Raw genomic sequence first — 11,060 nt, forward strand, 5'->3', positions numbered from 1 at the left:
AGGGAAAAGCTTTAGATTCTATAGCCTTTACGGGTAATTTCCCTTCTGCTTTTTGAACTAGTGATGTGCGTTTTCAATTTGCTTTGGGCTCACAAATCCTGCGGCTGACCCTGCAGCAGGGCGGCCTAGGCAAGGGCAGCAAACCAAAGTATAAATAAATAACGCACCATACAACGTTCGTTAGGACTGCGCAGAAAACTGAGGAGGCCAGGATGGCTGGAGCAAGTCGGAGGGATCTGGGGATTTGATCTGTGAGCGATGCCAAAGACTCTGGATTGTTAGGGATTTGAGCAGAAGAATAACAAGACGACTTAGGTTTCAAAAAGCATCATTTTGGCTGCGGTGGCTGTCCGGGAGTAGCCTGGAGGGAGGCGGAGTGAGGTCCGGAGAGGACCGAGCTCAGGCCCTGTCGGGTGGTCCACGCTGGCGCAGCCGCTCTCGGATGGGGGGCCTGCAGGAGGGGAGCCCCCAGGAAGGACCGCACCGCCTGCACCGAAGCGGGAGGGCTGCTGAAGGAGGAGGCGGGGGGAGGAACCGAAAGCTGGGTTTTGAACTTTAAAATTTCCGTGGCCTCAGAGTAAAGGCAGCGAAGAGTCCGCAGACCGGCCCCAGTCCCCGCCCTCCCTGGCTCCGAAAGCCGCGTCCCCAGACGCCAGGCGAGTCCTCCAGGACATAGAGTGCACGGGCCAGAGCGGCAGCGACCCCGCCAGGCCGCAGCGACGTCTAATGACGCGCCGGAACCGATGATGCGCCTGCGCACGGGAGCTCGGCGGCGACGGCGGCTTTTACGTCATCGCGGGCGCGACGCCCGGAGGGACAAGTCTGGGGTCCAGCTAGAAGGGGAGGTACGGCGGCGGGACCGGCCGGGAAGATGCCAGTGGCGGTGATGGCGGAAAGTGCCTTTAATTTCAAAAAGTTGCTGGATCAGTGCGAGAACCAGGAGCTGGAGGTAGCCATTCGCCTTTCGGGGTCGCGCGTGGCCTTGTGCGGCGCCGGTCTCCAGGGTAACGGGGCCCGAGGCCCAGGGCCCGCCGGGCTGGGGCGGGCGCGGGGCCGGGCGTGTGGAGCCCGGGACGCCGGGCCTGCTCCTGGCTGAGCATCCAGGCCTCGCCTCCCCGAACTTGCTGGGGGCTTTTTGTTGTTTTGTCTTCAGCCAGTGAGCCCGAAAATGCTGTGCGTCTTTGCTCCTAACACTCTCCAATATGCTTCTCGGGTTAAAGATGTTTCCTCCCCGTCGTGGGGAGAGGTGAGGGAGTCTGTGTGCGCGTTGTAGCCTGTTCCTAACTCGGAAAGTCCTTAGTCTCATGTCGCGGAAGCTTGCCGTCTTAGCTTCATTAGGACTGGTGAAATTATTTCACGAAGGTCTTAACAGTAAGGGTTTTTTTTTTTTTTTTAATTTTCTTAGAAAGGCACTTACAAGCATGTACAGTATCAGTATAAAAAGTTAATTAACCCAAAGAGACTACTGCCAGAAGCAGCAGCTCACTAATAGACACTTAACAGATGATTTTCTGAATAAAGTTGAACAAGGAGAGAAACGTCTTCGTCATTCAGCTGTGACATTTCTCTCTTCGTTACTCACTTACCTAGATTTTCAACATACCTGGTGTAACGGGCAGAATCATCATACTTGAGGAATCTGTGGGAAATACTCTTGTAACAGTAAGGCCATTTAAATAAGAATTTGAGAACTGGGAAAGGGATCCCACTGAAATGTTCCCGTGCATATATAAACTCAGTGGCCCAGAGGGAGATAATTCATAGCTGGTGACAGATCTAAACTTATCACTCTGGCTTTTAGTGTGTGACACTCTCTTTTTCTCCATCTGTAAGGGTAAGTACTATGAAATATGCTTACTTTTTAGATGCTTTGAAAAATACAAAAGTATACAAATAAATGAGCTTTTTCTCTTTTGTTTTTGGCTTTAAAGGCTCCAGGAGGAATTGCTACACCTCCAGTGTATGGTCAGCTTCTAGCTTTATATCTGCTCCATAATGACATGTAAGTACTTTCTACCTAAAGCTAAGAGAAACAGCTTCCTGAAGAAATTATTCTTGCGTTGAAGTAGCATCACTAAAACATAGACAGAAGGAGCTTTACATTTTATTGTAATAGTATATTTATTTCATATACTGAATCATGGCTTAAATCGTGATTAGGCTGAGTTAAAATGCACTTCTTTTCTTATATCTTTCTTAAAATTTTTCAATCTGTTACGATGAACTACAGTGTCAGTAAATTCCTTTAAATCTGTTAGTCTCTTCTCTTTTGTTTTGTTATGAAATGTCTGTCTTTTATGACCTGTTTACTTAATGTCACATGTGATCGATAGACTAAGAGAAACCGAAAGGGAAAATTGAGAGAGCTAAGAGGAATTTGTTACTGTCATGTATGCGATTTCTTGAAAGGTTTTGTTTTTAATTATTCCTCATTCACGTTCATTGAAGACAAGTCAGTATAACTGCGCAAAAAAGAGTCCTTATGTTCTGAAAGCCATGATTACTGTTCAGTTTTGTTTTAAAATTCTTGTAAACCTTCTTATTTGGCATCTTTTAAACTAAACTGAGATTTTTATTACTCATCTATTGTATAAATTATGTTTCTTGTTTTATAATCATGTCATTATATGTTTGTTATCGTTCAAGATTCCAAACTCTTAAAAAAAAAAAAAAAAAAAAAGAAACCAAAAAATCCTGCCTTGAAGGTGTGGTGGCTCTGTAGCCACTGGTAGGAGGAAGGGTCATGAGATGGAGAAAAGCACTGTGTACCTGTATACTGTCAGGGAACAGCAGTGCCTTGAAAGTGTATGAATCTGTTTATTTTTATATATGACTAAATTATTTAGGTAGTCCTCTTTAAGTCTTTGTACTGTAACCTTAATTTAAGATCTGGATTATTAATTTAAAAATTCACTAAAAATGGCAAAATGTTACTTTGGTAAAATATTTCATGTCTTTTTATCTGGGAAACCGCTCTCATTTCACCTGGACAAAGTCATGTACAACTAAATTTCACCCTGTTTAACGTAGAGTATTTCAGAGTATACTTGTGTGTGTTTGCAGTGGGATCTAGAATTTTAGACATTTACTAGGATGATTTTTCTAAATTGCTTCTTCTTTCTTGGGGGATATAAATTAGGAATAATGCAAGATACCTTTGGAAAAGAATACCACCCGCTATAAAGTCGGTAAGTACTCTTGTGATGAATCTTACTACTTTACTGTAGTAATGACATTCACTTAAAAAGCAGTTTCAGCGAGTTCCCCTTGTGGCTCAGCGGTCGCGTATCCGACCAGCATCCATGAGGGCACGGGTTTGATCCCTGGCCTTGCTCGGTGGGTTAAGGATCCAGCGCTGCCATGAGCTGTGACATGGGTCAAAGACGGGCTCGGATCCTGTGTGGCTGTAGCTGTGGTGTAGGCCGGCAGCTGCAGCTCTGATTCGTCCCCTAGCCTGGAACCTCCATAGGCCTCAGGTGTGCCCCCCAACCCCCCAAAAGCAGTGTCTTACGAATTCTCTTGTGACTCAGCATGGGAATCTGCGTCGTCACTGCGGCCACTCGGGTTGCTGCTGTGCGCAGCTTTGACCCCTGGCCCGGGAACTCGCCCATGTCGCATGTCGCGAGTGCAACCAGAAACCCCCAAAACAAAAAGCAGTCTCGTAAAAGTTTGTTTTCTTTTCCTTGTGGCTCACAGAAGTAGTTATTAAACTGGTAATAAAGTTTATGAACAGATCTATAAATTCCTCTGATGAGAAATTGTAATTTCTGTTGGATGTTATAGAAATCTGTATATCTGTAAATATAAATAAAAATCTTTTTAAAAAGTGTTTAAGGTAACCAATTCCTGGACTACTTCTGGACTATTTTTGGAATGCCTTCTTGTGCCTTCATTTTCTATTATAACAAAAATCCGTAGAAAATGTGCAAATAAATTTTACAGTACCATTCACAGCGTTTAAAGCCCTTTGACAGTGATTGGGGTGAAAAAGTAATTACACTTTTTAAATGCCGAGTTATCTTTTAAGATACAGCTGTTGTTATGTCTGCAGAGTGCATATTCTCAGAGGCAGTGATGTTTCTTGCAGGCAAATTCTGAACTTGGGGGGATTTGGTCAGTGGGACAGAGAATCTGGCAGAGGGATTTCCCTGGCGTCTACAGCACCATCAACGCCCACCAGTGGTCCGAGACGGTCCAGCCCATCATGGAAGCACTTAGAGGTAGTGTTTCTTTGTGGTCTAGAATTAAGTTAGGCTAGACCTCTCTCTCAAGTCCTGCCGCGTTGAAGTAAGTCAATGGTGTGTTTTTAAAAAAAAGTATGTTCTGCCAAGTGGATGAGGAAGTTTTCAGAATTCTTTTTTAGATTTGCTGTAATTGTACTTTGATTTCATGTTGCTTGAGTTTATATTATCAGCTGAGGACCTCACTGTCTCAATTTAATTCTAGATTGAAATTGCTCTTTTCAGTCAAAGGCTCTTTTTGGTTCTGAGAATGGAATTTTGTAATAGTCTAGTGAGTTGGGTAAGGTTTTTAAACCCCACACGTTGAAAGTACACACTGCTCTGGACTCTGTGGGCCTCAGGCTCTCGTAGGGATTGCCTCCAGTTTCTGGATTTATGACTCATCAACTCAGTACATAGATCCTCAGATTTTTTTTAAATCACTTTGATTAAAAAAATGACGAGTCTGGTGCAGCAGAGCTCCAACCCTACAGTAGAACTCGACCCTGCTCTCTCTGTCTCCCACCCTCAGCATTTGCTTCTGGTCTTGGTTTGCTCTTTCATGTGTGGTTATACCCTTCTCACCTGTCCCCTTGCCTCTGTGGGTAATAGCTGCCTTCACTGTCCGTCTGCCTGCTCTGGGGGAGTCAGTGAGCAGGGAGGGTATCAGCTTTTCAGGGGGACAGAAGGTGAAGACTGCTTCGGAAGTGTACCTCGCTCTTGGCACGGTAGGACGGTGTCAGCATAAAACAGACACTGCGGGTGGCAAAGCAGGGGTCAGCTTGCTTTGAATTTGGGGGAAATGAGCCGGAGTGCAGGGCCAGCAGCTGAGCCGGGGAGGCTGTGGAGGAAGGTTGCCTGATGGCAGGAGAGTCACGCAGGAAATACCTTTACCTCTTCCCATGAGCCCGGGGAGTTTGGGCGTCGTGGGCTGTCCTGGGGCCCAGCTCAGGACACAGGCCCTGTGCCTTTTCCCGGGTTCACTGGCAGGACTGGGGCCAGGTCTCCTGACTCAGTCAGCAGGTGTTCCTGTACCTTGGGCGGGCTTGCTGCTTCTCCCTCCCCTTCCCTCCACCTGCAGGCTCTCCAGTAGGATAAGAACTCCTGTGAAAGCAGTCAGTGGGGTGGGCCCCGGACGGCGTGCACCTGACGGGTGGGAGCTGGCACTCGAGTTAGACTTCTCGAGGTCAGGTCTGTCCCTGCTAGGAGTGACCCATCTACGCCTCATTTTCCACTTTATGAAATGGGATCGTAAGCAGTGCTCTCCTCCGCTGGTTGTAAGTAAATTAACATGGATAAGCACTTCCTTGTTCTAAGCAGACTCCTCTCTTCACCTGCAGCTTGGAGGTCCTGAGAGTTTTACAGGCCCCAGCTTCATCAATGGTGCCATGGTCCCTCCATCAGTGCAGCCTGGGGAGGGTCCTCTCCTAACAGATTGGATTACTGCTGAATGTAACGTCTTCTTTTTTAACGTGTCATTGCCGCAGCAGCTGGCAGCCCCTTCCTGCTAGGCCGGGCTCTCCGGGGCTTGACCTTAGGGTTTGACCCTGAATGACGTTGCAAGTTCAGAGCAGACCCGAAAGTCAGGAAGAGAGCTCCAGGTGTACGGCTTGTCCTGCAGCTCCCTTTGTGGTCCTGCAGCAGAGACGACGCTGAGGAAGGGCAGCTAGTTACAGGAGTAGTCGTTTCTGCTCCGTTCATGCCAGTGTTTAGAAGTGGGATAAAAGGGAAATTTAAAAATATACAGCCTAAGTGTACCCCCATTTAAATGAGATTTTCTCAGGGTTGGAGTCTTGTGTATATTAACTTTTTTCCGTCTTTGTGGTATGTATTGTCAGGTAGAGAGCTTTTGATCTAAGAGGAAGTATGAGAAAGGCATTCGTTTATTCAGCCCTGTTTGAGCCCTTTTGCATGGTAGGCACATAGATCTGTATCTGAGCACAGAAACTTTTAGGTTGATCTAGTCTTGCTTTTCAAATTTGACCAAGGACGATGAGGTAATTCAGTTGTGTGTTTCAAAAATGCCAGCTCTTTTGGTTCACTGTTTGCCAAACCTCCGCTCCCGCTGCAGATGCTACCCGGAGGCGCGCCTTCGCCCTGGTTTCTCAAGCCTACACCTCCATCGTCGCCGACGACTTCGCAGCCTTCGTCGGCCTGCCTGTGGAGGAAGCTGTGAAAGGTATTCTCGGCTTGCTTTGTGCTCTCCAAGGGAAATGGGAACGGGAGGGCAAAGCACAGGTCCGCAGTCCTTCTCTGAAACCACTGGAACAGGATACGCTTGCTTTGACCTTGGGTGGTGTTTGTTCCTGAGAAAGGTGACAGAAACGCGCGTGTGCACAGCCCCCCCACCCCCACCTCCGGCTGGGTCGCCAAGCCCTGCCGTGTGCGGACTGCCACCCGGCGGGCGTGGGGAGAGATGACACAGACCAGGTCACCTCACGTTTCACCACCACATGAGTTAGAATGTTCTGGTTTGTAGAGGCTTTTGAACTGAGGGAGGGTAAATTTCAGCTTTGCATTTACCTTTAAAGCACTTTTTACCAAGGATAGGCACCAGTGAAAGCTCTCCTAGAGCAGGAGCTTCGGAAAGGAATCCTTGGCCATTTTTATGACGTTGAAACTTGACTGTGTCTTTGAGACGTGCTCTTGTTGTCTGTGATTATCCAGCGCTTCCCTCTGGAACCTCTGGAACGCCCTGTAGTTATTCCTTTCACGGTTCCCACGTTCCCACCCCTGGAGCGCCTCCGCTTTTACCTCCAAGGCCTTTATCAGCACCTGAGTCCTGGGCAGTGTGGTGAGCCCTCCCAGCTGATGCCCAGGAAGGAGGCGGATAGTGGGGGGGCGGGGGGGTGGTTTACGCCGAGCTGCTGGAAGCAGAAGGGCGAATGGGGCTGCAGCATCAGGTCCCAGGTACCTCGTAGTTTTTACAAGTCGTAGCAAGTGTGAGATGCAAGAAAACAAAGGACGTGGACGTGCATCTGCTCTTGGCTGTGCCAGCCGGGCGGGCGGGGCACATCGTAATTTTCAGCCGGAACCCGGAACGTCTTCAGGTTATTCTTTTCCTTTGCAAATTAACACACTGATACATGTTTTAGGGTTTTTTGGTCTCGTTTTTTTAAGGAACTGGGTCTTAATTGATCTCGGAGCTCACATTTAGAAATCTGAGTTTCAGCCTTCCTTGGTCAAGGCGTGTCATCGCTGTCACGGCTGATGTAGCGACTCCAGGGAGTACCGTACAGGTCTTCCTTCGGTCTGGTTTTAATAACCTTGATCTGGTTCGTGCCATCTGCCATGTACATGTGTGTGTGTGTGTGTGTGTGTGTGTGTGTACGTACATATACACGTACCTACGTGAGTAATAGGGGACTAGTCATCTCTTGGTGACTGCATCAGTCTGGTAGCTCTTTCTGAAGTATTCCAAAGCCAGGGTCCCATGAGGCTAGTGTCTCTAGTGAGCCTTTCTAGAAAATTACATTACAGGATAAGTGACACGTCAGTTCTCCCATTCGGGTCCTGTCATGGACCGATCCTAGGTCTTGTAGGTGAAAGGTTCGGGGTTTTGCGTGTTTCTAACCCTTGTTTCTGTGTGGAATCACCCATTTAGGGGTGCTGGAGCAGGGGTGGCAGGCTGACTCCTCCACGAGGATGGTGATGCCCAAGAAGCCAGGTAGGTGCGGCTCTCCGACCGTCGGAGCTCTGAGCTCTTCGACTAACTCGGCAGAAAATTCTGCTGTGCTATCAGAATGGACATAACTCACGTTAAATACAGACGTGGGACGCCGGTCACTGAGAGTGGAAAGGACCTTCAGGTCACGTAGTTTTATCTTAATTTCTTAAAGTTTGTTTCTTGTATTAAAAAACCACTCTATAAAATAAAAACCAGTCGCTTCTCGGCCTTTTGGCTAAGATCAAGTGTAAAATAAAAACCATAATCCTTTTTACAACTTACATTTTTTACTAAGTATTAATCTCCTATCCTTTTATTTGTGGGGCTATTTTTAACTGTTTTTCCTTGATATCTAAACTATTGCCTTTTAAGAAGATACTCGAAATACTCAGACAATCCCCTTTCTCCTGGTGCCATAGACATGTAGACTCATCTTCTCAGCGGGACTTTCAGTTTTACCTTGCACAAAATCAAGTTCTCTGGCCTTTTAAGCCCTTAAATGATTTGGCCAGTCCTGTCTTGATCTGAATTTGTGGTCCCTCAGACCCCTCTCTGAAATGAGCCATGGTTCCCCTCCTGCTTACCCGCCCTGTCTTTAGAGCAGGGCTCCGTGCCCGCATCATAAACCCTCTGATCGGCTCCTTCCCAGAGTGCCTCTGCCCGCTCGGAATTCTCTTGTTTAGGCATTGCTGCCCCGCAGTAAAGCAGTACATGGATCTCAGCGCGCTCAGCCCTGCGAGGGTGCAGAAGGGGTGAAACGCGGCCCCGGCCAGTCTAGATGGGGCGAGAAGGCTGCTGTGATAGAGAGACCTGTGTAATAAAATAGAGCAGAATCGTTGCTTCTGCTTGAGAATTCAATGCTCTAAATGCCTTTGCGTGAAAAATGACATGTTCTATGTGACACTTCTTTGCAATGACATCTATAAATTGGGCTCTAAATTGTATTTAGTTGCAGGTGCCCTGGATGTTTCCTTTAACAGATTTATTCCGTTGTCAGGTATGTATTTTCAAATGCTCCGTTGTTTTTCTCCATTGTAGTGGCTACTTTTTACATCTCTAAACTCTCCAACAGAGATAAAATTCTGTACTCGATGTTTAGAGCAGTACATCTGGTTACAAGAGGGAGTGAAGCAAGTTTTACCCTGAGGCAGCCCCACAGGCCTGGCCCAGAGCCTTCCAGGATCCCCTTGGGGACCCCAGATAGCGCTCACCAGCCCTGAGTCAGACCTGGTCGCTCAGATGTTGGAACCAAACTCCGAGAGGGTGGGTGGGTCCTTTGCTTGTGGGGTTTTGTTCAGTGACAGTTTCGCATTCTCGAGGAGTGCCTGGCAGGAGGTGTAAGCCCTAGCGGATTGGCAACAAGTCAGGTGGGGAGCAGTCTTTCCAGGAAGGGCCGTGTTCTCCCTGGGGAGGTGCCCCTGTTAAAAGCGGTGTTGACCTTGAGGCAGAAACTTCAGTGACAGCAAAGCCAGACATGCCTTTACTCCCATCCCAGTTTGGGAAAACTCAAGTTGAGGCTTCTTGGCTTGTTTTTTTGTTTGTGTTTGTTGTTGTTGTTTGTTTGTTTTTAAATGTCCAAAATCAGGGCACATCTAAGGAAGTTTGCTTTTTGCTAAATTAAAGACCTGGGTGGGTGCGGGTGCCAGGACAGCGCCTGGTGACCCTGGCGTCTGACCACGTGTCTCTCTCCTGTGCAGAGGCTGCCCCCGTCCCGCCCATCCCCAACGAGCAGCAGTTAGCCCGACTCACCGACTACGTGGCTTTCCTCGAAAACTGACTGACTCCGAGCTCCAGATCCACCACCAGAATCCTGTATACTGACAAATAGAGAAATGTAAGGTTTTTATTTGCAATTTTATTGGCTGGATTGAGCACCTCAGCGTTCCTTACTGAGTATGTGATAAAACACGTAGAGAAGAATATATATTTTGTCCTTCAACGTTATGCTGAATGGTCGTGGAAACAATTCTTATTTTGTGCTAGTTGACGATTTGGACGGAGCCCGTCAGTGTTAGCAGGGAGTTAGTGTTTCCTAGTGACTCATGAATGAGCTCCCTGCTGCCTGCGGCGCAGCGGCCGTCAGCTGCTTCCTCCCCGGCTCGAGGCACCCTGCGCCTGCACCGCGGGCTGGTGGCTGCACTGATGCACGGCTGTCCCCAGGGGCCTATCTGACTGTCTGGGGACCCTGACTCCCCCTCCTCGGGGCTGTGCTCTTCCCCCTCCCTGCTGAGAATCAGCCATCAAAATGCTGAGCTAGAGCTAAGAACAAAAGACCCGTTTCCGTAGTAAACCGCTTTGTTAGCTTTAGGTTGTTTGCCGTTTTTGAGAGTGTGAGTACATCCATTGCTGGCAGTGGAGGGCTTGCCGTGGAGATGGACTTATTAAGACCTTCACGAGAAGCATGAAGTTGCCGTGTTTCCTTTCGGAAGGAGACTGTGGAGTGCGTTACTTGAGACAGAAGCTGTTGAGTGATCCACTTTGTCCAGCTACCCTGCAGCCCGTTGGTTGCTTGTATTTATCCCTTGGGTCAAGTTCTGCCTTTTGAGAAATACTGTACAAGACTTTCATTTTTTGTGTGACAGCCTCTGATGTTTGAAGCTGTTCCTTGTATCTTCAGGGTGAAGCTACCCCCTAGTTCATTTATTCTGCATTTGTTCAATAAATAATTAACTGAATTCCTCAACTGTTTTACTGAAGGTAGTTTCTGGAAATTTCACGATTCTGGTCTTCCTATGGATACGTTGTCACTCTTAAAATACAAATTTCTTTTGTTTTAAGGGCCGCTCCTGCATCACAGGGCGGTTCCTGGGCTGGGGGTCGAATCGGAACTCTGGCTGCCAGCCTCCACCACAGCAGCGCAGGATCTGCGTCCTCATGGATTCTAATCAGATTTGTTTCCGCTGAGCCACGAGAGGAATTCCGGGATTGTTTTCCTTTCTCAACAGTACATATTTCTAGCTTTTTCTCTTTGAAAAGCCTGAAATGATTAGAAGCAGTAACAGTGAGAACCACCGATGCCCAGCTTGTGTCTCTAAATTGCATTTTCAGCTAAACGGAACAAGAACTTCCTTACCGAGTGCTTGAGACCAGGTCTGGGGCCGTAGTGGTGCAGGTTGTACAGTCGTGCGCATTCGCGGTAGACGACGTCCCAGGTTCCTCTCAAAGGCAAATAA

At 47.8% G+C, this 11,060-nt stretch overlaps 1 protein-coding gene across 1 annotated transcript; it reads left to right on the forward strand.

The window, feature by feature from the left end:
* The first annotated feature begins 815 nt into the window (after positions 1 to 815).
* Positions 816 to 10,570, forward strand: COPS8 (COP9 signalosome subunit 8). The gene is made up of 8 exons (XM_003133761.5): positions 816 to 949; positions 1,932 to 2,002; positions 3,140 to 3,188; positions 4,088 to 4,220; positions 6,292 to 6,399; positions 7,825 to 7,887; positions 8,837 to 8,884; positions 9,585 to 10,570. The coding sequence occupies exons 1-8, from the start codon at positions 872 to 874 to the stop codon at positions 9,662 to 9,664; spliced, it is 630 nt and encodes a 209-aa protein (XP_003133809.1). The 5' UTR covers positions 816 to 871; the 3' UTR covers positions 9,665 to 10,570.
* The last annotated feature ends 490 nt before the right edge of the window (positions 10,571 to 11,060 follow it).

Source organism: Sus scrofa, chromosome 15 (genome assembly GCF_054392235.1).
Source record: "Sus scrofa isolate SSC_HxYL_T2T_F1_AM1 chromosome 15, Sscrofa_HxYL_maternal_Yorkshire_Landrace_v2.0, whole genome shotgun sequence".
Taxonomy (NCBI): domain Eukaryota; kingdom Metazoa; phylum Chordata; class Mammalia; order Artiodactyla; family Suidae; genus Sus; species Sus scrofa.

What these genes read in the sequence shown, in the direction of transcription:
- COPS8 (XM_003133761.5), top strand. Translation starts at nt 872, where the DNA reads ATGCCAGTGGCGGTGATGGCGGAAAGTGCCTTTAATTTCAAAAAGTTG. An exon ending in GCGAGAACCAGGAGCTGGAG is followed by an intron (nt 950 to 1,931) that starts GTAGCCATTCGC and finishes TTGGCTTTAAAG; the next exon opens with GCTCCAGGAGGAATTGCTAC. An exon ending in CAGATTTATTCCGTTGTCAG is followed by an intron (nt 8,885 to 9,584) that starts GTATGTATTTTC and finishes TCTCCTGTGCAG; the next exon opens with AGGCTGCCCCCGTCCCGCCC.